The sequence below is a fragment of the Zophobas morio genome, unplaced genomic scaffold, assembly GCF_036711695.1.
Source record: "Zophobas morio isolate AGI-343-1 ecotype UQ-CSIRO unplaced genomic scaffold, CSIRO_AGI_Zmor_V1 ptg000005l, whole genome shotgun sequence".
Lineage (NCBI taxonomy): Eukaryota > Metazoa > Arthropoda > Insecta > Coleoptera > Tenebrionidae > Zophobas > Zophobas morio.
This window is the reverse complement of record NW_026972110.1, coordinates 16,536,982-16,560,488: the sequence shown is the minus strand read 5'-3', so window position 1 is coordinate 16,560,488 and position 23,507 is coordinate 16,536,982. Positions and strand designations below refer to the sequence as shown.

General features: G+C 33.0%; 7 protein-coding genes and 1 long non-coding RNA gene across 8 annotated transcripts; 1 reads left to right on the top strand and 7 right to left on the bottom strand.

Moving 5' to 3' along the window:
- Nucleotides 1-4,428: 4,428 nt before the first annotated feature.
- On the bottom strand, nt 4,429-7,293 carry LOC135122868 (cytochrome P450 302a1, mitochondrial-like). Its single transcript, XM_064047341.1, has 8 exons — nt 6,836-7,293; nt 6,531-6,768; nt 6,293-6,480; nt 5,416-5,620; nt 5,210-5,366; nt 4,911-5,159; nt 4,661-4,867; nt 4,429-4,609 (listed from the first exon to the last, which is right to left on the bottom strand). The coding sequence occupies exons 1-8, from the start codon at nt 7,011-7,013 to the stop codon at nt 4,502-4,504; spliced, it is 1,530 nt and encodes a 509-aa protein (XP_063903411.1). The 5' UTR covers nt 7,014-7,293; the 3' UTR covers nt 4,429-4,501.
- A 153-nt stretch (nt 7,294-7,446) lies between these two features.
- Nucleotides 7,447-9,072, bottom strand: LOC135122869 (GPI mannosyltransferase 2). The gene is made up of 2 exons (XM_064047342.1): nt 8,962-9,072; nt 7,447-8,907 (listed from the first exon to the last, which is right to left on the bottom strand). Exons 1-2 carry the CDS (start codon nt 8,965-8,967, stop codon nt 7,468-7,470), a joined length of 1,446 nt encoding a protein of 481 aa, XP_063903412.1. The 5' UTR covers nt 8,968-9,072; the 3' UTR covers nt 7,447-7,467.
- On the top strand, nt 9,025-10,107 carry LOC135122874 (zinc finger protein 718-like). Its single transcript, XM_064047348.1, has 2 exons — nt 9,025-9,246; nt 9,299-10,107. The coding sequence occupies exons 1-2, from the start codon at nt 9,170-9,172 to the stop codon at nt 9,933-9,935; spliced, it is 714 nt and encodes a 237-aa protein (XP_063903418.1). The 5' UTR covers nt 9,025-9,169; the 3' UTR covers nt 9,936-10,107.
- Nucleotides 10,035-11,526, bottom strand: LOC135122870 (reticulon-4-interacting protein 1, mitochondrial). The gene is made up of 6 exons (XM_064047343.1): nt 11,237-11,526; nt 10,983-11,188; nt 10,736-10,933; nt 10,575-10,687; nt 10,256-10,520; nt 10,035-10,206 (listed from the first exon to the last, which is right to left on the bottom strand). The coding sequence occupies exons 1-6, from the start codon at nt 11,511-11,513 to the stop codon at nt 10,102-10,104; spliced, it is 1,164 nt and encodes a 387-aa protein (XP_063903413.1). The 5' UTR covers nt 11,514-11,526; the 3' UTR covers nt 10,035-10,101.
- Nucleotides 11,527-13,676: 2,150 nt separating this feature from the next.
- LOC135122877 (uncharacterized) lies at nt 13,677-14,840 on the bottom strand. The gene is made up of 3 exons (XM_064047353.1): nt 14,807-14,840; nt 14,600-14,755; nt 13,677-14,007 (listed from the first exon to the last, which is right to left on the bottom strand). The coding sequence occupies exons 1-3, from the start codon at nt 14,822-14,824 to the stop codon at nt 13,750-13,752; spliced, it is 432 nt and encodes a 143-aa protein (XP_063903423.1). The 5' UTR covers nt 14,825-14,840; the 3' UTR covers nt 13,677-13,749.
- A 1,931-nt stretch (nt 14,841-16,771) lies between these two features.
- LOC135122876 (uncharacterized) lies at nt 16,772-17,744 on the bottom strand. The gene is made up of 4 exons (XM_064047352.1): nt 17,649-17,744; nt 17,448-17,597; nt 17,140-17,247; nt 16,772-17,086 (listed from the first exon to the last, which is right to left on the bottom strand). The coding sequence occupies exons 1-4, from the start codon at nt 17,664-17,666 to the stop codon at nt 16,907-16,909; spliced, it is 456 nt and encodes a 151-aa protein (XP_063903422.1). The 5' UTR covers nt 17,667-17,744; the 3' UTR covers nt 16,772-16,906.
- An 836-nt stretch (nt 17,745-18,580) lies between these two features.
- LOC135120547 (uncharacterized) lies at nt 18,581-19,440 on the bottom strand. The gene is made up of 2 exons (XM_064044876.1): nt 19,323-19,440; nt 18,581-19,261 (listed from the first exon to the last, which is right to left on the bottom strand). The coding sequence occupies exons 1-2, from the start codon at nt 19,329-19,331 to the stop codon at nt 18,581-18,583; spliced, it is 690 nt and encodes a 229-aa protein (XP_063900946.1). The 5' UTR covers nt 19,332-19,440.
- A 272-nt stretch (nt 19,441-19,712) lies between these two features.
- Nucleotides 19,713-23,048, bottom strand: LOC135120235 (uncharacterized). Its single transcript, XR_010278541.1, has 4 exons — nt 23,013-23,048; nt 22,753-22,956; nt 19,952-20,068; nt 19,713-19,902 (listed from the first exon to the last, which is right to left on the bottom strand). It is a non-coding gene; the product is annotated as an uncharacterized LOC135120235 (long non-coding RNA).
- Between the last annotated feature and the right edge of the window lie 459 nt (nt 23,049-23,507).

The window sequence follows — 23,507 nt, the reverse complement described above, 5'->3', positions numbered from 1 at the left end:
CGTATCCGGCTGCGGTACCAGTGGAAAATTTTGAAGAGATTTCCGAAAAAACAAAACCATATCCATCACTGTTAGAGACCTTAATTACAGCTGATGTTGTGGAAACGAAACCCTACCCTCCAGCGGTACTCTTAGAAACGCAAGAAAATTCCTCAGACATGCCGGAGATCGATGTGCGTGAACTGGATGAAGATATTCCTGTAGAAGTAGTCAAACCTTTGATTCCTGTCGTTCCTGTAGTTACAGAAGTGTCAAAACCATACCCTCCCGCTATTCCTGTCGAGCCCGTAATTGTCACTGAAGAAGATCAACCGAAACCCTATCCGGCACCCATTTCATTCCCCTATCCTGCTCCTTTACCGGTTGTTCCCGACTCTCCTCCAGTCGTACCAATCGTCACAGAATATGAGTATAACGTTGGCGTGGTAGAAGAATCGAAACCCTATTCTCCAGCAGTTCCTGAAGAAACATCCGACGAAAAACCATATCCACCAGCTGTGGAAGTAGTGAAGCCGAATTTGGTTCCAGTCGTTCCTGTAGTAGCAAAGTACGAATACGATGTTGGTGTTCCTGAAGTGTCGAAACCATATCCTGCTGCTGTATTGGTTCCCGATGAACCTGCAGAAGTTGATGATTTAAAACCTTATCCACCAGCCGTTCCCATAGTAACAGAGTACGAGTACGATGTTGGTGCTCCTGAAGTGTCAAAACCATATCCTGCTGCTGTAGTTGTCAGTGAAGAACCTACAGAGGTCCTTGATGATTTAAAACCTTATCCACCAGCCGTTCCTGTGGAAGTGGTGAAACCGAATTTGGTTCCAAGTGTCCCCATAGTAACAAAGTATGAGTACGATCTTATTAACCCTGAAGTGACGAAACCATATCCAGCTGCTGTACTGGTTAACGAAGAACCTGCAGAAGTCCTTGTCAATGATTTAAAACCTTATCCACCAGCCGTTCCTGTGGAAGTGGTGAAACCCAATTTGGTTCCAAGTGTTCCCATAGTAACAAAGTATGAGTACGATGTTATTACTCCCGAAGTGACGAAACCATATCCTGCAGAAGTCGTTGTTGAGGATTTAAAACCTTATCCAGCAGCCGTTCCAGTGGAAGTGGTGAAACCCAATTTGGTTCCAAGTGCTCCCGTAGTAACAAAGTATGAGTACGATGTTATTACCCCCGAAGTGACGAAACCATATCCTGCAGAGGTCCTTGTTGATAATCTAAAACCTTATCCAGCGGCCGTTCCTGTGGAAGTGGTGAAGCCCAATTTGGTTCCAAGTGTTCCCGTAGTAACAAAGTATGAGTACGATGTTATTACCCCTGAAGTGACGAAACCATATCCTGCAGAAGTCGTTGTTGAGGATTTAAAACCTTATCCAGCAGCCGTTCCTGTGGAAGTGGTGAAACCCAATTTGGTTCCAAGTGCTCCCGTAGTAACAAAGTATGAGTACGATGTTATTACCTCCGAAGTGACGAAACCATATCCTGCAGAAGTCGTCGTTGAGGATTTAAAACCGTATCCAGCAGCCGTTCCTGTGGAAGTAGTGAAACCCAATTTGGTTCCAGTTGTTCCCGTAGCAACAAAGTATGAGTATCATATTGGTGCCCTTGAAGTGTTAAAACCCTATCCTGCTGCCCAAGTAGTCAGTAAAGAACCCGTACAAACCTTTATTACTGATTTAAAACCTTATCCAGCTGCTGTTCCAACCCAAATCGTAGATTCACCATTTTTAACCACCCACGAATTACTTTCCAAACCTTACCCACCACCACTGTATTAAGTATTTTTTAAGTGTTTGTATATATAAAATAAATAGATAATATATTTTCATGTTTCCTATAATTTTGAAGAACCTATCAGATTATCAATTTTATTAGGTAATCCTAAAGAGAAAATATTGTTGGCTGCAATGAAAAATCGTCTCATTATGAAGTTCAAGCAGTAGGTACACTAAAACCGTTGAGTATATTTTAATAACACGTGGTCGAAAAAAAGTCGTCCAGTAGGCCATGTATTTGACACTTACCTCATTGTAACTATCAAAGTGAACAAGGCACGCATTGGTGTTGCCAACATAATTTTTTTTTACATTAATTTTCAAAGGCGCTGGTATTTATTAACATGTATAATACTTACGTCGTTCATATTTGTAGATTCGTCATTATAAGTACCGAGAGATCGAAAAAGAAATTAGTCAAAGTTGGCTATGCACGAAAAGCCGTTTGTCGTAGTTTAAAATAATTTTTTATTAAACGTCACGTTGACAAACGTAACATTGCAAATTCCTTTTGTCAACGTAACATTTAATACAAAATTATTTTAAACCACGGCCAACTGTATTAATACAGTTGGCCGTGTTTAAACTAAGACAAACGGCTTTTCGTGCATAGCCAACTTTGACTAATTTTTTTTTCGATCTTTCGGCATTTAATTCAGGACTATGATGTTCTGAGGATTTAAGGAGTATGATGTTTTGACGATTTGGGGATTATGCTATTCTGAGGATTATTATGTTGAGTATTTGAGGATTATGATGTTCTGAGAATTTGGGGATTATGGTGTTTTAAAGATTTGAGAACTACCTATGATATTTTCAGCATTTGAGGTTTATGATGTTCTGAGGATTTAAGGATTATGAATTATGATGTTCTGAGAATTTGAGCATCATGCTATTTTGAGGATTCTGGTGTATTGATAATTAATTTGAGTATAATGATGTTCTGAAGATTTGAAGATTATGTTCTGAGGATTTGTGGATTATGATGTTCTGAGGATTTGAGGATTATAATGTTCTGAGGATTTGAAAATTATGATGCTCCAAGTATCTGATGAGGATTCTGGTGTATTGATAATTTGAGCATTATGGTGTTCTGAAGATATGAGGACTGTGATGTTCTGAGGATTTGAGGATCATGCTATTTTGAGGATTCTGGTGTAGTGATAATTAATTTGAGCATTATGATATTCTGAAGATTTAAAGATTATGTTCTGAGGATTTGTGGATTATGATGTTCTGAGGATTTGAGAATTATGATGATCCAAGGACCATGCTGTTTTGAGGATTCTGGTGTATTGGTAATTTGAAGATTATGATGTTCTGAGGATTTGAAGTCTATGATGTTCTGAGAATTTGAGGATTTTGGTGTTCTGAAGATTATGTTGTTTTGAGGATTATGATCTGAGGATCATGCTATTTTGGGGATTCTGGTGTATTGATAATTAATTTGAGTATTATGATGTTCTGAGGATTATGGTGTTTTAAGGATTTGAAAATAATAATGTTCTGAGGATTATAATGTTCGGAGGTTTTGAGAATGATACTGTTTTGAGGATCTGAAGATTATAGTGTTCTGAGGTTTTGGGGATTATGATGTTCTGCGGATTTGAGGATTTTAAAATTACGATGTTCTGAGTATCTGAGGATTCTGGTGATCTGAAGATATGAGGACTACGATGTTCTGGGGATCATGCTGTTTTAAGAGGATTCTGGTGTATTGGTAATTTGAGGATTATGATAATAATAGTTTATTTACGGCAAAGAGCCTTTACAGCATACATCGGTACATGGAAAGAACGATAACACAATGTACACATGGTTCAAAAAGATTACAATAATATAGCTCTAATATTTCTCTTAAACGTGGGTAACATGTCCGCAAAGAAGTCAACATAATCACTTACACTATTACATGCAAACATTAGAGAATTCATGGGTGATCGTAACGCATAATTAGACTGGCAAAAATCTATGTAGAACAACGGAACTGACCTGAGGGTATAACAAGGGACGTTAAACTGCAGTAAATTAATAATATTCGGTACGTCATATTGATTATTTAATACCTTATAAACGAAACATACTTTTAGGAAAAGCCTACGAGATTCTAATAAATCAAGTCCTAAGTAGGATCTACTAAGTTCCATGGAAGAACTTACATTCGTGGGTAACCTATGAAGCATGGATCTTATAAATTTATGCTGAATTTTTTCAATTCTCTCAACATGAGTCCTGTAGTATGGGGCCCAGATTAAACACCCATATTCAAGTACAGATCGCACAAATGATGTTCTAAGGATTTGAAATTTATGATGTTCTGAGAATTAGAGGATTATGTTATTCTGAGGATTTGAAAATTATGTTGTTCCAAGTATCTGAGGACTCAATCTGGTGTATTGATCATTTGAGCATTATAGTGTTCTGAAGATATGAGGACTATGAAGTGAGGATTTAAGGATTATGATGTCTTGTGGATTTGAAAGTTATGATGTTCTGAGGATTTGAACATAATGATATTGAGGAATTGACGATTCTGTTGTTCAGAGGATTTGAGGATTATGATGCTCTGATGATTATGGTATTATGAGGATTTTAGGATTATGGTATTTTGAGAATTTAGGTTTAGGTTTACAATGAATTAGTCTGATGATTACTAAAAATATATTTCAACATAGAAAACTACATAAAAATACTATACGTATATGGCTTAATACCTACAGCTATCTTTCCTCCCATTTCAATAGGATTGGTCCATCAGGTTTGTTGATCAACAACGACTTGGAATCAATTTCGGAACCACTCCAACTGAGTTTATATTTTCTTGCCAACTAAAAAATAACAAATGAATAAAATTATTTCCACAATTTGTCTTAAATAACCCTCAGAATTAACATGATCATATTTTGTTCGGCGAATCTTCTAGCGATGCAAGTGCGCTGTCCATGTCCAAAGGGAATAACGAGATAAGGATGAGTACGTTTGTACAAAGGGTCATTCTTTATCCATCTTTCAGGTTTGAACGCGTTAGGCTCCGGGAAGTATTTTTCCAGACGACTTAAAACTTGATTTAAAGTAACTACAACAGTCTACACAAATATATTTTTAATATAAATTATTTCTGCTTTTTACCCCTGCCGGAACGTTGTAACCTGAGAAAACAACGTCAGAAGTTAATACTCGTCCAACACCAATTGAAATCGGTCGCAATCTTAAAGATTCCTTAACAACACACTTTGCGTATTTTGCGTCGTTGTATATTTCTGGAGTTACTGAGTCAGACGGACTCGGAAGAAGGCGGCTTGCTTCCTCAAAAAGTTTTTCTTGAACTGAGGGATTTGTAGCCAAATGATACAACAAAAAACCAGACGTGTATGTCGTCTAAAATAAAAAATTGATTATTATTTCTGTGGAAATGATAGCGTGGTTACAGTATCCATTCCTGCTAATAAAAAGTCGCACACTATGCCAATTATATCTTTAAAATCTAGCGATTCATTTGCTATATAACTTTCTAGTAACGTTGGACTGTTTTGAGTTTTCTCTCTAAAAGTCGACATTTTAAGAGCCACCAAGTCAATAGCAACACTGAAAGTTTTATTTTAGTACAATTTGGTACAAAAGAATGTAAAAACACCTTTCCATGAACTCTTGCGCCTTCTTGAACCGTCTGTACGCCGGAGTTTCAAACTTTCTCCACAACTGCGGTCCGTTGTCAGTTTTTAAAATAGTACTGTTGCTTACGAAAGCCGAATCTATTAATTTCGCTGATTTTGAATCAGGCTGGATTTCCTCATCAGTGAAACTATTAAATCTTATGTCAAATGCGGCCACACCAACTACTAAAATACGACACCACATGATTAAAAAATATATCAAAGACGTCTGCAAGGTACGGAAAACGCACAGCGCAGCTTTAGTCACAAAATCATTCGTCTTTCTGCGGCCAGTGTTGCCAGATCTGGTTACTTGTCATGATATTAAAATTTATCTAGATAGTCTTTGCCATTTCTATTGAAACACCACTTGTTGATCGTAAATTTGGCAACGTTCATATTCAGACAATTTTCTAACTAAAAGCCGTTGTCAATCAACCGAACACTGTTACCAATTGCTAAATTTTAAGCAAAATCAACAGGTGGTGTTTCAATGGAAATGGAAAAGACTATAGGTGCTAACTATATGATTTATGAAGTCTATGTATCTGGTTATTTTTGTAATGGAACTTTGACACTGGAAAAGATGATGTACGTGACGTTCAACAGTCCAAAGTGTAATCCTAGATACTTGATAACTATGTCAATATTAAATTGTTTGTGTTACTGATTAGATCAGGAACAGCTTATTTAATATTTCTAAAATTCTAGGAATGCAGTGGTGCTATTAGTATTACATTGTATACAAAAATTAATACATTTATCCCCACTGGAAAACTGACAGATGATTTGGTGACTTTTTTGACGCCTTGGATATGATTTTTTTCATGTGGTGTAGTTTACAACTTAAATACTAACATTCTAAAAACAGCCTTGACAATTCAGGAAGAAAATCTACACAATCATCTTTATAAATCTGTGCAAGTCTTGTATCCATCCATTCTGTGATTATATCATTCGAGTCTCCTATGAAAGAGATGGCTTCAGCTGGAGAAGACAAACCTTTCTGAAACGTTTTTCGCATTCTTGCCCATTCTGGGCCATTACTAGCAATTTTAATTAGCATTTTATTAAAAAACACTTTTGAGTAACTCACGTTGGTAAGAGTCCACCAGAATTGTAAATGTGGGGTCGATCCAGCCTGTATTTTTCCAACGTGAGATGACTTCTGCGGTGTGGGTATACCCCTTCAGTGTGAAACATTTTCGCAATGTCGTCTGGATCACCCAACCACACAATGTGTTCACCTGGTACGATTTCTTCCCTAATAATTGGTCCATATAGATTGTAATTTTTAAGGGCATTTTGGTGCAATCGATCAAAGTGGTAACGTCCTAAACAATTATTTTATGTTAATTAATTTTAGTTACAACAAAGTAAACATAATTTCTACCTACATACCTACAAACGGTGCATATAAATGTAAAGTTCCAATGAGAGGTAGTGAAGTGGGTCCAGGAATTTCTTCAAAAGCTCTAACTTTTTGTTGATTACTGCTTAGGCACTTTCGTGGATAATAGCACTTTTTTCTGCCTATTTGTAACAAAGTTGGGACACTTCTTTTGCTAAACAAACACATTTTCGTCCACGCACACAGTTAGAGACAAACAGCAAACTGGGGAATATTTAAAAATTAAAAGCTACAAATATTAATGTTTTATGTATATTTGTAGTCACGTAACCCGTACGTTGTGGGGTCACGTCCGAAGCGCGGACAAACATCTTGTTTTGAAGAATAATGAACACCAATACCGTCCCAATACATGAGATGAAAGAGGGAGCATCATATTTTAATAATACTCTGTTCTGAAACTGTATTAAACTTGTAGCTATACAACCAACCCTTAAATGTGGTTTAGCCATTTTTTTTAAATAAAGCATAATTACGTAACGATACAGACGATAAAAAATAAAAAAAATCTTGAATGTTTTAGGTTGGAATTGAAAGTTTTGAACTTTTTCAATGTTGACAGTGCTGCCACCAACAACGTCAAGTGAATTTACAAGGCGCAAAATTTGAAAAAATATATTTGTCAAGTCCAAGGTAAGTAATTACAAAACAGTACTGTCCCTATAACAAAATAACTTAAAAAGTAAACTATTATTAAATGCTCTCTTTTGTAATAGCGTATATATATAATTTCCTTAAATAAAGTCTCTTTAGAGAGATCACAAACATGACAGGCACAAAACCAGTATAACACAGGACTCGCCGAACACAACATTCGTGTGGTCACTTGCACGTGAATATTCGTAACACAAAATAAAGTCAGTGCTGTTGCATGAATTATGAACACGTTCATGGCTGGATTTAATTTAGATTTACGTTTGAAAGTGTGCTGCAATAAGTTAAAATTGAATATTTTAACGATATCTCTAGGAACTTTTTTTAAAAATTGAAATGCGCCCTCTAACAAAATAAAAACGATCGGAAAAGCTAAGACGAAGTTTGGAACTTGTCTTAACTCGTAGTATTGCAAAAACCCTACTTTCCAGTAGTAAGATTGAATGTATGAATATGACAATGGTAGTTTGTTAAAGCACCAAGCTTGCTGGTGTTTTGAAAAACTACCTGGTAGTACAAATTTTTCTATATCTTTGTGCTGTAATACTGTTGGTGGTAACTCACTTATAAAGTCTGTACAATACATTTGAAACCCATACACTTGGAATAAAATAAATGGTAAAATACAAAGGCACCCAAGAATAATCGCCAAAGTTATAAACTTACAAGTGTGTAATAGTTTGTCAAATATTTGCTTTTTCAATTTTACTTTTTCCAAGTATAGGCAAATTATGACATACATGAGGAAGCCAATGTTTAAGACACCATTTGACCTTGTCACTGTGCTTAGACAAATGGGAAGAATATATGCAACATCTCTGACTTGCAAATGGCTATGAATATCACAATATTTTTTATACAACAGTACACAATTTAGCATAGATCTGAAAGTTAAATAACTGAACAGGCACTCTGTGTATGGCGCGGAAAAAAATACAGACGCTGGGTTAAAGCAAAAGAGAATTGACGCTGCATATGCTAACTTCTTATTTACAAAATGAAGTGATAATTCATACAAACATAACGCTGACTGAATAAAACAAAATGTGTTAACACATAGGAACACTACAAGTGTTAATGAGTCCATATTCACAGAGGGAACAAAATTGCTTAGTGTTAGGGCAACACATCTTACTAAGTATGGACATAGTGGAAAAAACGCCAAAATTTGCTCATAAGTGTATCCATATCTTGAGATATGCATGAAATGTTGGGCGTCCCATCTTACAAAGCCGCCAACAATGTGGTCAATTAATGTGTCAAGTATTCCAGATTCGTTTAATTTAGGAAAACGAAAAACGTCGGGTTCATGATCTGGAACAACTACGTTGGAGATGTATTGTATGGCGAAAATTAGTATTCGAGATCCAAGTGCTGTTTTGTATATAACCTCTTTTTCGGACATGATCTGTAATTTAAGCAAAAACTTGTTACACATTTAATTAATTGAAATTGTACTCACACTCATTCATTATGTTGTATACTATACTATTTTTAATGAATTTTTATTTCTTTGCTTGTGATCGAAGTGACAGTTGTTTGACAGCGCCTGACATTTTGAGGTTATAATAAATTTAAAAATTATAAGCTGAAAGCATGTAATTCCATAGAATGTAATAGTTGATACGTAAACCTAATTACCCACCCAAAAACAATAATCAAGATTAATCATGGACGACCACATTTTAACCGAATCGGAGATAAAGATTGAAGAGGAGGAAATTAACGAAATCGAAGAGGATGAGAGGTACATTTCTCTAAAATTAACATTAAATGGTCAACTGTCTTATTTTTCGTAGTATTGATCATAAACCCGCTGACGTGCCTAGAATAAAACACAGGAAAAGAAAAAGGGTCAAACCTGCACTGACCACAAAAAGTGATAAAACTTCAGGCCCTCCATCAAATCCTGTTGATAAAACTTGGAACGAGTATTTAAAACTCGAAAATAGTCTCCAAACCTACTACTGTGAGCAGTGTTCATTTGAAACAAAATGGAAATGTTACCTTAAGAATCATGTAAAAAAAATTCATGCTGCAGATGAGGCTCGAATTTATCATTGTTTGCAATGTAAATTTAAGACTAAGTGGAAATTTAGTCTAAAGAATCATATGAAGGTTCATAGTGCACCTGGTGCTTTGAAAATGTATAAGTGCCCTAGGTGTAATTATCAGACAAAATGGAACAATGGTTTGAGTAGCCATATGAAGGTACACATGTTGCCAAAAGTAATGAAAGTGACGGTGTACAAATGTACTGAGTGTAGCTTTGAATGCAAGAATAAACTTGATTTGGCCCAGCATTCAAAAATGGAACATAATCCATTACAGACAGTATACAAATGTCCTTTATGTCCATTTCAAACTAAGTTTAGACATGGAGTGAATAAACATGTGAAAGTCCACAACACAGCTAAGCAGAATGTGATAAAGTAAAGATATGTGAATCAGCAAACTTATCTAGTCTAGTAGCAACGCTTTTTGTTCTTTCCTAATTAGATATATTGAGTTTAATATTTTTTAAAAATATTTTGTTTTGTGAATAGTTGTTATTTTTATTATCACGAGTTTCAGTACAAATTGTAATAAATATTACATAACATTAGTACGTAACAACGATTTTCCCTCGCATGTGACCCTTTTTCAGTTCTTCAAATGCACATGGTAAATCATCAAATTTAAACTCCTTGTGGATCAATGGTCGAATCTGGAAAATACCCATTTGTGTGATTGTTACTTAAACTGGAATTATTTACCTTTCCATCTTTAATAAGTTTATCTATAAAACGAAAGCCATTCCCAGAGGGTGTAAAAAACCCCCACATCACGCACTTTTTTTCACTGGGAGGTTTCAAATTCTGTTGCAGAAATGTACCCGCGCTATTTATCAATCCTCTAACTAAACCATATTTATCTGCATTAATTAAAAGGGGTGAATTTAAAGTTACATAAGTTCCATATTTCCATGTTTTTGGGATATTATCATAACCGAATTTTGCGCAGTCTAGTATTATATGATAACTGAAATTTTGTTTTTTTTTTTTAATAAATGCTAAAAACATAAGTCCAACTTACAAGCCTTCTTTTTCAATATTTTTTAAATAATCTGGGTCTCTGTAGTCAAAAACACAGTCAGCTCCAAGGGATGTTACTAAAGGAATGGCATCCTTGGAGCATGTGCCATGGACCTACAACTAACGTATTAAAATTTGTTTGTAAAGTATTCAGTTCCTTACAATGGCATTTTGTGATTTTAATAACTGGACTGCCACAGTACCGACACCACCAGAAGCACCCAGTATTAATATCCGTGAACCTTTTGCTCCTTTCATTACCAAATTACCAAAAAGATATAGTGCTGACCACGCCGTCATGCTAGCATAAACTAGAGATGTGCTTTCAACAGGACTAAGAGTCTTTGGTTGTTTGCAAATCTACAATTCCACATCTTCAGCTTGCAGTTTTGTGTAAAATCGCGCTTACATGATCATTATCGGCAACTATCACCTCAGAAAAGCTACCTTGTTTATGAATGGGTACAAATCCGTATACTTTGTCGCCTATACTAAACGAACTCCCTACTCCTGGCCCTTTATAGATGATAGTTCCGCAAAAATCTCTTCCCAGAGTTAAGGGTAATTCCATTTCAAATTTTCTTGGAATTTGCATTAATGTTTTGCCATAACCCGCTACAAAGCTTAGTTTAAAAGTGAATGCTATGTTTGAACGCTGATTACCTAACATAAAAATGTCTATAGGGTTAACTGAGGCAGCTTCTACATTAATTAGTAGTTGATTGGGTTCACGAATTTGTGGCATTCGGATGTTTCCGCGTTGTAGTTCATTTATGTCCCCATAGGAATGGACTTGCCAGGCATTAACTCTACATTGTTCTTGGATATTAACTTTTGTTGCTATTGCGCTTAATCTGCGGTGTCCAAATTGAACAACAGCTAGTGTTTTATTTGTAGTATTTACAAACATTGTTGACTCTTTTTGACATTTCTCGCACATTATGTGAGGTTATGTCAGGCGTCACGTGTTGCTGTGCTTACGGTTTTACAGCGAAACAGTGGCGTAACAAAGTTACTTTCTTGTTGGGAGTTTAAAGAGTTACATAGGTATTTTCAAAACAGTAGTTGTACATAATAAAAACTTTTCATTCATATACTTTTTTCAAAATCATAATTTGTTATACAGTTTACTAAATATTTTTGTGAAAATAATGACATCAACTTTTTGGTGGGAATAATAAATGCACTAATTTCAGATGTGCTTCATTACAATAACGTTGCAAACGAAATTTAAAAACCAATAGAGTGATAGAAACATTTCCAACAACTTTGGTAGGCATTTGCTATTTAAAATGTTCAAACCGTTTTCTTTTGGCTATAATTGTATTAAAGGATCTCTTACTAAAATAGTAATGTATCATGGAAGTAGAATAATTTTATTTCCATGTTAAATATTAAAGAAAATACTGTGATAACCCAAACATCCCGCCTTAAATTGACATGTGAAAAAATTCAAAAATTCAAAATTTGGCCTTCTGTGATCGTCTGACAAAGTGGAACTCTACGTTGTGTTTTTGAAAAATGGCGGGATGCGTTCAGATGCAAGTGGTGGACCCCAAGGTTGGAAAAGTACCGCTAAATAAAACACAAAATTAATGGAGGACACAAAAAAAAGAAAAAAAAGTTGCGTATGATGACTCGTGACGTGCCCTCAGGCTGCCCAATGGGGGCCGAATCGCAATCGCTGTTCAGCTCCATAAAAAAAACTTATTGAACTTTGGATTAAATTTAAATGAAATCAAATTAAGCATTCTGAACCAATGCAAATATTTGAATATTACAAATTTAATAAAAACAATCCTAGCTCCACTAGGAACCGCGTTCTCCGCTTCTGCTACGTCTTTCGGTGTTTTTTAACCTCAATTTCATTTTAAATGTTCAATTTCTATGACTCTGATATTAACGACAACTGAATAAGTGTTAGTTTCAAAAGAGCAATAAACAACAATTAAATTTGCCATACAATCATGAATGTGAAATTAAAAAAAAAAATTCTTATGTGAGATTAAAATTGGACATCAGATAATGTTTATGATGGAAACATTCATCAACAACATATTTACAAAACAAAACTTAGCAAGGATTTATATATAAAAAAAAAAATAACAAAACAAGATCTGGTGCGAAGTAAACTTGTGCAAATAAAAAATATTACGCGAGGTTAAGACTACAGAGCAAGAAAATTTACGTCCCATTAGAATTATACAACAAAGAAAATTACTGAGGTTAAAATTGTGAGATTGTATGAGGTGAAAAATTGCAAAGCTAACAAATTTACATGAGATTAACATTTGCCATACTTTATCAATGATTCAAACAAAGAATTTATATTATGTTAAATTATGTCTTGATCCAAGTGATTGGTTACTTAAAATAATTAACTTTATCGTGAATTGGTTACCCCAACAATCTCATAATGAATAAACACAAAAATATCCGGTCATCCTTGCGAGGAAAAAGCGTCTCGGTGATGTAAATTTTAACGTTGCGAGGAAATGCCTCGGTGATGTGATCAATCTTTAACGTAGCGAGGAAATGCCTCAGAAAATTATTTATATTTAGACAAACAGAATCAAATTAGTTCTCACTAAGTGAATTTCATGAAAAAATGTCTGTTAAATTGTGTTAGCACCAATTAACAATTAAAAATCCTAACCTGATCGGTGAATTTACAAACAATAAAATAAATTTACAGCATGTGTTGGCGTATTGGGGAAAACTGTGACGTCATCGTTGCGGTTAATTTTCGTCAAACAAAGGCTTTCTCCTTTTTATGAACTACCAAACCAACTAAACTAACCAAAATACCTTACCACGTGGTTACACTCACAAAAACACATCCAGCGAGCTACGAACTATCAGGAAAAGAACTAAACGTGCACAAGGGCTATGTTTAACGATTTTTTTTCAAATGTGATTTCGCGCCGCTGTTAATTAAATTCGGCGCGAAAATTTGATTCAAATTCGGTCACCACAATACTTATTAACATCGTAGAAAACAGAGAAATTTACTATGTCATAAGGCAGAAACTTTAAACTTTAATAGTATGTTTATTTGTGATAATACAATATAACAGTACACTTAATTCTAAAATTCGGAAAAAGAAACAATTAAGGAAGTGTTGTAGGCGAAGTTTATTAGAATATTATTTAGATCAGCGTGGTATCCTGGTGTGTTAGTCCATAATTATTCCTTCACCCCCACAAATACTGCAACCGACCATTTGATTATATTTTTCCTGATGAAAGCATCCATTTCCAATAGATCGAAAAATGAAAATTGGCTTTTTCATCGTATCCATATTTGTTTGATCTTTACATCCTAGGCACACGTAGTTTGTTACAATTGATGGTATGGGTGGTATCTCACCACGGCGTTTATCTACAAAATGTTTTTCTCTTGTTTCCCAGCATGTTATTATTTTGTCAGTAGACTGTAACAGTAGGACATATTTTAGTGAGTTATTTAATTTTTTTTCTACAAATGACAACTGATTTGTTCGAAAACTATATGTTTCTTCATTATGCATATCTTATCTCGTTTATTTATTTATTTATTTTAATAAAGCATAAGCAGTTACTTTCAATAGTTTTGTTGCTTGTCAAGCATAGAACAAAAATCGTTAAAAAAATTAATCATCATAGACACAGGCCATAGGTATATAATGCGATAAAGTACATTTTTTTTTACATTTCTATTTGCTCTAATTAATTTAGAAGAACTAAACAAAATTTTAAAGTAGTCGGTTTGGCCGTTGAATAAAATCGATCATAGACAGGTAAATTAGTGGTAGATGAGACACTTGTTATTAATTCGAAATCAAACATAAAAACTCTTGACAGTTAGTTATTCCAGTTTTGAAATTTTGTAACTAAAATACAGTATGATAAAATGAACAGAAATTGGTTTATAAAATACCAATCTAATTTTCTGCCAAATATCACTTGAAAATTCATTCATACAATTCAAAGTTTAGCATGTAAAACCCCATGGCTAGGGTAAAAAAAAGACACTACTGTACTAACCTTATCGTAGCATAATCTGGTTACGTTACTCTTCCTGGGCTGCTCTCGGCTGTTTCTTTCGAGGAAGTAATCGTATTCTAAATCATAATCTTCCTCTCCATAAAAGTCGTCGTTTGCCGACAATGCTATTATGAATTGAGAAAAAAAACAAACAATCTGTAAACAAAAAATATGAAACTGCAATTAAAGAGAAAGGAAAGGACGAACCACTATCAGATGTTTCATACTTGGAGGATCGGTATGGGACATAGTACTAACGCTACTGCAAAAATATGCATGCCAAAAGCCTTATATAATGTTATGAATGCGGTATTAGTATTAGAATAGTAACTTTTAATTAAGTTTTACAATATGGAAGATTAGGGTTAAATATTCATAATAATTGTTATTATTATTTTTAATCTGTATAGATTAAGTAAGGATTTATAATACTTCCTGAGAACGTTTAGAGATCTTTTTTTATGCATGCGTGGATATAATTTATTGATTGCTATCTTCTAGTTGATTATAATTGACGTACTTCAATATTTATAATATTTCGAAAGGCAACTTTTTTCATGTATCTGTCCACAAAATCTATTGTAATACAGATTTGAAAAATAAACCTATTGCGATTTTTTGTGAACCCTTAAATTGCTAATAAATGTCAAGAAAATTCGAATAACCCAAGAAGAGGTTAGTATAGTACAATTTTCAATTGGAAAACGAGTCGCCAAATGAGTGTTCTAAAATGTCTTTTTCACTTTTTTTTAATTATGGGGAATTTTGTTGTGGTTGGTACGATAAAAGTTAGATTTTGAACTTTAAATTTTCACAATAATAAATTATTATTAACAGTGTGTGAGGCTGGAGATAAACTTACGCCGACAGGTGTCACCGAGACTTTTTCAATTTATTTCACAAAGAAAAGGAGTCCCAAAAATTCTGTCATATTTTCAAAAAAATATACTCTGCGCCCCTCCTATTCTTTCAATACATTTTCAAAAACAAATCACCAGGATATCTGAAATTTCTGCAAATTCTTTAAAAAAAGCGCCTAAAGATGATTTCATATTTTTAGAAAAAAAAAAAAAGATACTAGACGCACAAAAAGGCCATGAAAACTAAAGCTATTACTTCTACATACGGTTTAAAATAGGAAATAACTTGAAATGGCATTTTGAGAATATTATTGTGAGAAACACTCATGACATGACCAAGAGAGCAATATATGTATTTGAAATAAATTTTACTCATTGTAGAGGACAATAAAAAAACATGTTTATTAATCTTTCCCGAAGGAGAAAACTGTAACAATCATTGAACATCGAATGAAGTAAGCATGGTGAAAAAAATGGAAAAACGCCCTCGAAATGGTGATCAAACTTGTGAAAGCACTGATGATAAAAGTTTATTAGCTAAAGATCTGTAACCAATGCATCAGTTTTTCTAAATTGATTTGAATTGATCTAGTTCGATCCACATCAGCCTGGTTCCATGTGGTCTAATCTGATTTGACTAACTTATTAGGATTTGGCCTGACCTGATAATCTGGCCTGACGTCGAAGTAATCACTAATTTAACGTAGCTGATCAAGCCCCAAGATGTTTTCAAAATTACCTGACGTTTTTGAAATTTTTTTCAAAAATAAAAGAACACGAATTCCTAAGACTCTTAAAATTAATACTGCAAAATTTTACACTTAGATGGTAATCCCTTAAATTAAAAATATTGTCATAATTTTTTTTCCAAAAATCTAAACATTTAAAGTACAAAATAAAATCCAGTTAATAAACCACAACATGCGGAATTGCCCAAAGTTGCACTCTACTTATCGAAATAAAAATAAATAAATACAAAAACTTTTTTGTGACATGACTTTTAACTACTGTTACATAAATAGGTATGCGATTGTGAATGTATGTAGCTAAGAGTTTTAATTAGAAACTCAGATTTCAACATTTTTGTTTAGTTTTATTGTTTTATTATCCATTATAGTTCATACATGTTCAAACGATTTATCCTTATAGTTATATGCATATTTGGGTATGTCGTATTAAAATAGTAAAATATGTATAACTGAAACTTGATGGTAAATTAATAATAATAAAATACATCTATATAGGAAACAAAGAAATTTTACTATGCTATGACAACACTAAAGTCTAAAATTCGGAAAAAGAAACAACAAAGTAATTAGTGTTATTAGGCGAAGTTTATTAGAATATTATTTAGACCCACAAAACAGTATCCAGATGTATTAATTGTTGTCTACATAATAGAGTGGCTATATATTTCACATATTCAGCACTCATAGGAATATTTTTTTTACACAGGTATTTCGATGGATGAATCCTTTATAAACGCATTGTATATTTTATTTCTACAAATACTGCAACCGAAGCTTTTTCGATATACTTTTTGTTCGTAGCATCCATTGATTCCAGTTTTCTCGAAAATGAAAATTTGCCTTTCGATCGTGCTACTCCTAATCATTCCACGTTGACGCTAAAAAAGTAAATTAATACACTAGGTAATGATGGTCCAGTAATTGTACTAACATCAGAACATCTCAGACAGATATGATCATCTACAAACGATGGCGTAGCATTAAACCCCATAAAATTTTGTTCTATTTTTTCGTGGCATGTTATGTGTGATTTAGTAGTCTGTAACAAGATAATATATTTTAGTGTGTTAATTTAAACTTATTTTGTACAAATAAATTTAAAGTAATCGGTTCGTCGGTTTAATAAAATCGACAATACAGATAGATCAGGGACACATGAGAGACAAGAGGGGAAGTAAAAATCAAAGCATAAAAGTTACTCTAGTTTTAAAATTTTGTAACCAATATAGTGATACTAACCTCATCTCGGCAAAATATGGTTTCGATCTCGTACTTTCGGCTAATTCTTTCGAGTGGGTACTGATAGTCTTCAAAATCAGAATCCTCCTCGCCATAAAAATCTTCGTTTGCCGACAATGGTAATATAAATTGAGAAATACAACAACCAATCTGTAAACAAAATTTGTAAAATTGAAATAAAAGAAATAGTATAGGACGAACCAGTATCAAACGTTTCATATTTGGACGATCGTTATGTGACGACAATAACGCACTGTAAAAACGTGTCAAGTCAAAGCCTTATATAATATTGTGAATGTGATATTAGTAATAGAATAGTAACTTTTAATTAAGCTTTACAATATGGAAGATTAGGGTTAAATATTCGTAATAACTGATGTTATTATTATTTTTGATCTGTGTAGATTAAGTAACATATTTCCTGAGGCCGCTTAGAGATCTTTTTTTTTGTACATGCATGGATATAGTTTGATTGTTATCTTCTAGTCGATTATGGTTGACGTGTACGAATATACCGGGTGACTATTAATGATTGAAGCAAATTTTTGGGTTGACACTTTTATTTTGACATGAGTTTAAAAACCAATGACCAGATGGCAGCTGCTGAATTAGTGCTCAAAATTTGATTTTGACATCAGAAAATTTTAAATGCGAGTATGTTGCCAACAACAATCAATATTTTACGATCTTTTGACTGAGAGAAGTGTATAGTTAGATATGTAATAAAACAGATGGTGTTGTATTTGAAAAAACTCAAATATTGATTTTTGAAAATTGTAATAATTTATTTTTTACAAATACTCTGTATATTAAAGCTAATTTTATTTATGCCACAAGGCGCGCTTCTTAAAAGAAAATATTATCTACCAATTTGAAAATAATTGCAATAAAAAGACCATTTAATAAAAGCAGAATGTCTGTTTTTACGATTCGTCCGTTTAAAAGCGATTAATGAACGATTATTGTTCAATGTCAAATTTTACATTTTTAAACAGTCTTACTCATGTCTTAATTTTTGTGTTATCTTTGTATCAGTATCATATTGTGCCATTTTAATTGTTGTATTCGTGGATTGAAACAAAGTTTTTACTAAATATGTTTATTTATTTTTATCGCTTATAAATAACAACAATTTAGTAGGGAAGTCCATATGTCGTGTGGGGTACCACAGGTTCGGGGACAACAACGTGAGGAAGACCGTAGGTGGTATGGGGCTTAACCTCTGGGACAACCACATGGGGGACTTCGTATTCATATTTCGACACAACGGGCTCTTGTAAATGTTCCTCGTGGATTTCTTCAGTATCATGTCCAGCAATAACAGTACTGATCTGAGATGGTCCAGTAATTGTGACTACTTGAGATGAGGGAGCACTGTAGGTAACGTGGGGATAAGCGACATGAGGAACGGAATAACCATAAGAGTACACGGAGGAGTATCCCAAAATTGGGGCATGAGGACTGAGGATTTGGGGTGCTGGGAGTCCAGAAATGTAACCATGTGTATAGGGAACGGAGTCGTGGGGAGCAGCGTAACCATCAACGAGCGTAGTTACACCAGAAGGAACGTGGATTGTGGAAGGGAGTTCTTCGTGATGGGTTTGTACTGTCGCGACTGCAGGAAGGGTGTAGGAGTATTCGGTCTTGATGGGGGCAAGTTCTGGTTTGGGTACTTCTGGAACGCCGTAAACTACAGCTGGCACAACTGGTTTTGGTTCTTCTGGAACGCCATAAGTGACTGATGGTACCACTAATTTTGGCAAAGTGTAAGTGGCGTGGGCGCTGATGGCCAAAGTTAGGAGTGTTGCGAATATCTGCAAATTTTTTATACAGAGTTATAAAGTAATAATTTTAATTAAGTCATGAACAACTTACCAGTTTCATGTTGTAGGTATTGTTTCGAATATTTGTGTGGCGATTATTTTCAAACCATTTTCTTTTATACTGTTTTACTTACCCATCGGCAAAACGACTACTTTCGAATGCTTAACAGTAATTTGCTTAATGTCTCCAAAGTTATGACAAATTAAAAAAATAGTTATATATGTAAGAAAGAGTTCAATACGATTTTTTAATACATTGTACTAATGGAAAAAAAAAAGAATTAAGGGACGAATTTGATAACCAAAATTTCATTAATTTTTGTAACCTGTTTTGATAATAAATACGTATTGTTTAAATTTGCGTCGTGGAACGCCAAATTTACACCGTCTGTAACACTTTTAAAAAGTCTGATTATCAAACTTTCCCTTAGATTCTTCAATATATTGCAGATAAATTTTATTGAAAATGTAAGCGAAAGAACCTCATTTTATTTGCAAAGAGCACATCCTACATCCACATACTCTGTCTTAAAATCGTAGCATTTTACGTAAATTAGGTTTCTGCAAAAAATTTTAATTTCTTTCGGTCGTGCTCTTATTGAATGTAATAATTTGTGTACAGTACCATTACCCTGAAAATATGATGTTAATTATACCTGTTAAATAAAATTCTTATCTTACTTGGATTTCGTAACATTTCTCACAGGTAACTTGTTTTATTTTTTGAGGTGTGCAATCTGTACCGTTTACTGAAGAAATATTTGTTGAAATTTTCTCAATACATATAATATTCTTATTCTAAAAATATAAACAAACTATTTCAAACACCATAATAAAAAATATATGAATGAATATAATTCCGATGGGCGATAATCTCCTCAAAAATACCTTAACATTGGAAAAATGAGGCGTTTTTAATGTTAGAAGTTTGGTCCTCGAGACTACACATTTCAAGTTTTGTGAAATGAGAAATGAGATGGTACCTCAAGTTTATAAGTTTATCTAGGAAACTGCTGTAGTTCTAGTAGGGTATACAACAAATTAACAAAGACACTTTAATGACAAATATAGTTAAGTTAAAAAATTAGTCGACGGTTATTTCGATAGAACTTCCCTCGCCCCTGAAGTGCAGCGTAACAAAACCCACTTTTTTGAAAAAGTATTTCTTCTTTTTGCGACTTTGGTTTTCTAATAACCTCTATAAAGTAAAAAGCAGTGGCGTAAATACCACTTCCTCAGCTTTTCTGACTTGAATTTTTCAATTGTTCAATTTTCCATTTTTTTGTTTCTTCAGTTTTTCAGTTTGTAATTTTTCGAGTTTTCAAGTTTAAATTTTTCAGTACTTTTCAATTTTTCAGTTTTTAGATTTGCCATTTTTCGAACTGAGTTCCTCGAGTTTCCAATTTTTAACCTTCCCATTTTTTGATTTGTAATTTTTTGTTTCGGTTTTTTATTTTCTTTTTTACAATTTTTCACTTTTTCTTCGACTTTACAATTGTTTGTTTTTTTCAATTTTAACTTTTTCAGATTTGGTTTCTTCAATTTTTCGATACACAATTTTGCAATTACATATTCATTTCTTTAATTTTTCGATTTGCAATTTTTCGTTTCGCTTTTTTACTTTCTTTATTTTTTCATTTTTTCGATTTTTCAATGTTACAGTTTTTCGACATTCCATATTTTGACAATTCCATAATTTTTCGGTTTTCCAATTTTTCGACCGGATTCGTTTTTTCTTCTTTTCAATTTTTCGATTCATTGTTTTTTAATTCATTGATTTTTAATTTTTCAATTTCCATTTTTCGTTTTATCAGTGCTTCGATTTGCAATTTTCTCGATTTTACAGTTTTTCGTATTTTTGGTTTTTCGATTTTTCAACTTTTAGAATAAAATAAGAAATGGAAAAAATTGTAAAACTGAAAAATAAAAAATGAAAACACGAAAAATTATAAAATGAAAACGAAAAATTTAAAAATTGGAAATGAACAACTTGAAAAATTGAGCAAATGAAAAATTGAAAAATCGATCAAAGAAATCGGAAAATACGATAATTGAGAAATTCAAAAATGGCAAAATTGAAAAATTTAAAAATGGGGAAATCGAGGAATTGAAAAACCAAAGACTGAAAATTTGAAAAATGGAATAAATGAAAGGTTATCAAATCGAAAGAAATATTGAAAAAACGAGAAAAGAATTTGAACCATCGAGGAAACGAAAACTAGAAAAATCGAAGAATTAAAAATTGGCAAACTGCAAAACTGATAAATAAAACATTGTAATATCCAAAAATTGCAAACCGGTTGAAGAAACGAAAAATTGAAAAATTTGTAAGTCGAGAAATGAAAAAGGGGGAAAAATTAAACCTGAAAAAACGCAAAATTGAAAAATGAAAGAAAAAGAAAAAAATGAAATATTGTGACACCAAAAATTGGTCGAAAGTAAATAAATCCAGATTTTTGAAAAATTATAAGATTTGATTATGTGAATTTTATTTTTTATGAGAACCCTTATAAATTAGGATTAAGATATGTATATAATGTTAAAGTAAATGTAAATCCATTACAAAATTTTGTGATAACGCCATCAAATTTTTTTTCAAAAACACGAATATCAATTTGGATAGATGCAGTGTAATATTTGTAATAACAGTACTCTATTCCTAAATTTTCGGAAAAATGGAGTAAGTCGTTCTTGATTGGAGTCAGTACAGTAACTTGCTTCATTTATTAAGTTTTTTTAATCACCCTGCATAAGTAATTGTCACATCTATGAGTGCATTGTTAAACCACAATTATAGAATCATCAATTCATCATATTTTGCATATTTCAGAGAGGATTTATTCGGCAAAATTTTGAGATGACGTTATCAATTTTTTGGAAGGGGATAAACGAATAAATTTTGATTAACAATGTCCCATGACTACGATAACCTTAAAACGTTTGCAAATTTCAGAGCATTCGACACTGCAGTTTTAAAGTTAAATTGCAAAATGTTGTAAAAATTGAGTACGGATTCATCAACGGCATGTGAAGGGGTATCTTATTTTATAATCAAATATATTTACAAACGTAAATTTTGAAGATGACGTCATCCTATTGTTGATGGGGATGTTCCCAGTATTTTCGGAGATTATCTGTATAATAAAAATTCGGGCAGACGGCAGACAGGCAGAAGCGGGAGACCTATTTTTTCGTACTATTATAGGGGTCATGAAACGAGGAGAAAAAAGTAGCCAATCGTCTAATGGACTCGTTTATAATAATACTAGATATTTTTAAATTAAAAAAAATAATAAATATAAAAAGTATGAACAGCTCCAGACTTTTCTTCAAAAACCAGAACAGCATATTTATTAAAAATGAAAGAGGTGGTGTTTGAAATAAAGAAAATAATTAAGAAAGTACTAAATAACAATGCAGATGACTCGGTTACTGTACACGTAAGGAAAAGGCATTCTGAAAAATGTTAAAATAATACTAACCTTATTTGTACACATTCTATATACCGGTTGACTTTTTTGAGGAGTCGTTGTCATCTCTTGGTTTCTTATAAAATACCCACCCTGATCTTCTACACTACTCGATCGAATGTAAACGAAGTCGGCAAGTTCGAGAGGAGAATAATCATCATAATAATCATCTTCTTGCATGAGTGATGGTGCAAAATAAAATGCAGAAATTATTATCTGAAATCACACTAGGGGTATTATTAATTATCAAAAACAAAAAATTAATTTAAAACCGTCAACACAAATTTCATCTCGAAGTGTTACACTCATCAAACCTAACAAACAAAAATCTGAAACATTGAAGCTTTTATAGTGGTCTTTTTTGCCACAAGCTTTTTAATATAATATTAATTTTGCCAATATTTACGACAGAACAGATTGAATAATTATTGTAATCCAAACAGATTATAAGTAATCCTTCACGAGCAAAATGAACAAATTTTTGCACAGATTGGGTTTTGTTGAGTAATGCCTAATTGATATATAGAAAAATAAGGTAAGGGACGTTATCTTAAATAGAACAGCGAAATTTTCCATTTTGCGAATTTTTAGAATTAAACAAATTAAAAAGTTTTTGAATAAAATACTTCCGATGTTTTCCATAATCCTTCACTTTTAAATATTTATCTAAAATAAATGCTGGAAGTTTTCGTCATTTTTCCGTAATTCTTATATTACTTATAATTTTAGCGCTCTTGCTGAGACAAGGTCGTGTTATGACAGTTTTA

What these genes read in the sequence shown, in the direction of transcription:
- LOC135122876 (XM_064047352.1), bottom strand. An exon ending in CCATATTTTGCCGAGATGAG is followed by an intron (nt 17,248 to 17,447) that starts GTTAGTATCACT and finishes ATCTTGTTACAG; the next exon opens with ACTACTAAATCACACATAAC. An exon ending in TCTGTCTGAGATGTTCTGAT is followed by an intron (nt 17,087 to 17,139) that starts GTTAGTACAATT and finishes TTACTTTTTTAG; the next exon opens with CGTCAACGTGGAATGATTAG.
- LOC135122870 (XM_064047343.1), bottom strand. Translation starts at nt 11,513, where the DNA reads ATGTGCGAGAAATGTCAAAAAGAGTCAACAATGTTTGTAAATACTACA. An exon ending in TATAGACATTTTTATGTTAG is followed by an intron (nt 11,189 to 11,236) that starts GTAATCAGCGTT and finishes TAAGCTTTGTAG; the next exon opens with CGGGTTATGGCAAAACATTA. An exon ending in TAAAATCACAAAATGCCATT is followed by an intron (nt 10,688 to 10,735) that starts GTAAGGAACTGA and finishes CGTTAGTTGTAG; the next exon opens with GTCCATGGCACATGCTCCAA.
- LOC135122877 (XM_064047353.1), bottom strand. An exon ending in CCAGATTATGCTACGATAAG is followed by an intron (nt 14,008 to 14,599) that starts GTTAGTACAGTA and finishes CTACTGTTACAG; the next exon opens with TCTACTGACAAAATAATAAC.
- LOC135122874 (XM_064047348.1), top strand. Translation starts at nt 9,170, where the DNA reads ATGGACGACCACATTTTAACCGAATCGGAGATAAAGATTGAAGAGGAG. An exon ending in GAAATCGAAGAGGATGAGAG is followed by an intron (nt 9,247 to 9,298) that starts GTACATTTCTCT and finishes TATTTTTCGTAG; the next exon opens with TATTGATCATAAACCCGCTG.
- LOC135122868 (XM_064047341.1), bottom strand. Translation starts at nt 7,013, where the DNA reads ATGTGTTTGTTTAGCAAAAGAAGTGTCCCAACTTTGTTACAAATAGGC. An exon ending in GCGCAAGAGTTCATGGAAAG is followed by an intron (nt 5,367 to 5,415) that starts GTGTTTTTACAT and finishes TAAAACTTTCAG; the next exon opens with TGTTGCTATTGACTTGGTGG. An exon ending in GTTACAACGTTCCGGCAGGG is followed by an intron (nt 4,868 to 4,910) that starts GTAAAAAGCAGA and finishes ATATTTGTGTAG; the next exon opens with ACTGTTGTAGTTACTTTAAA.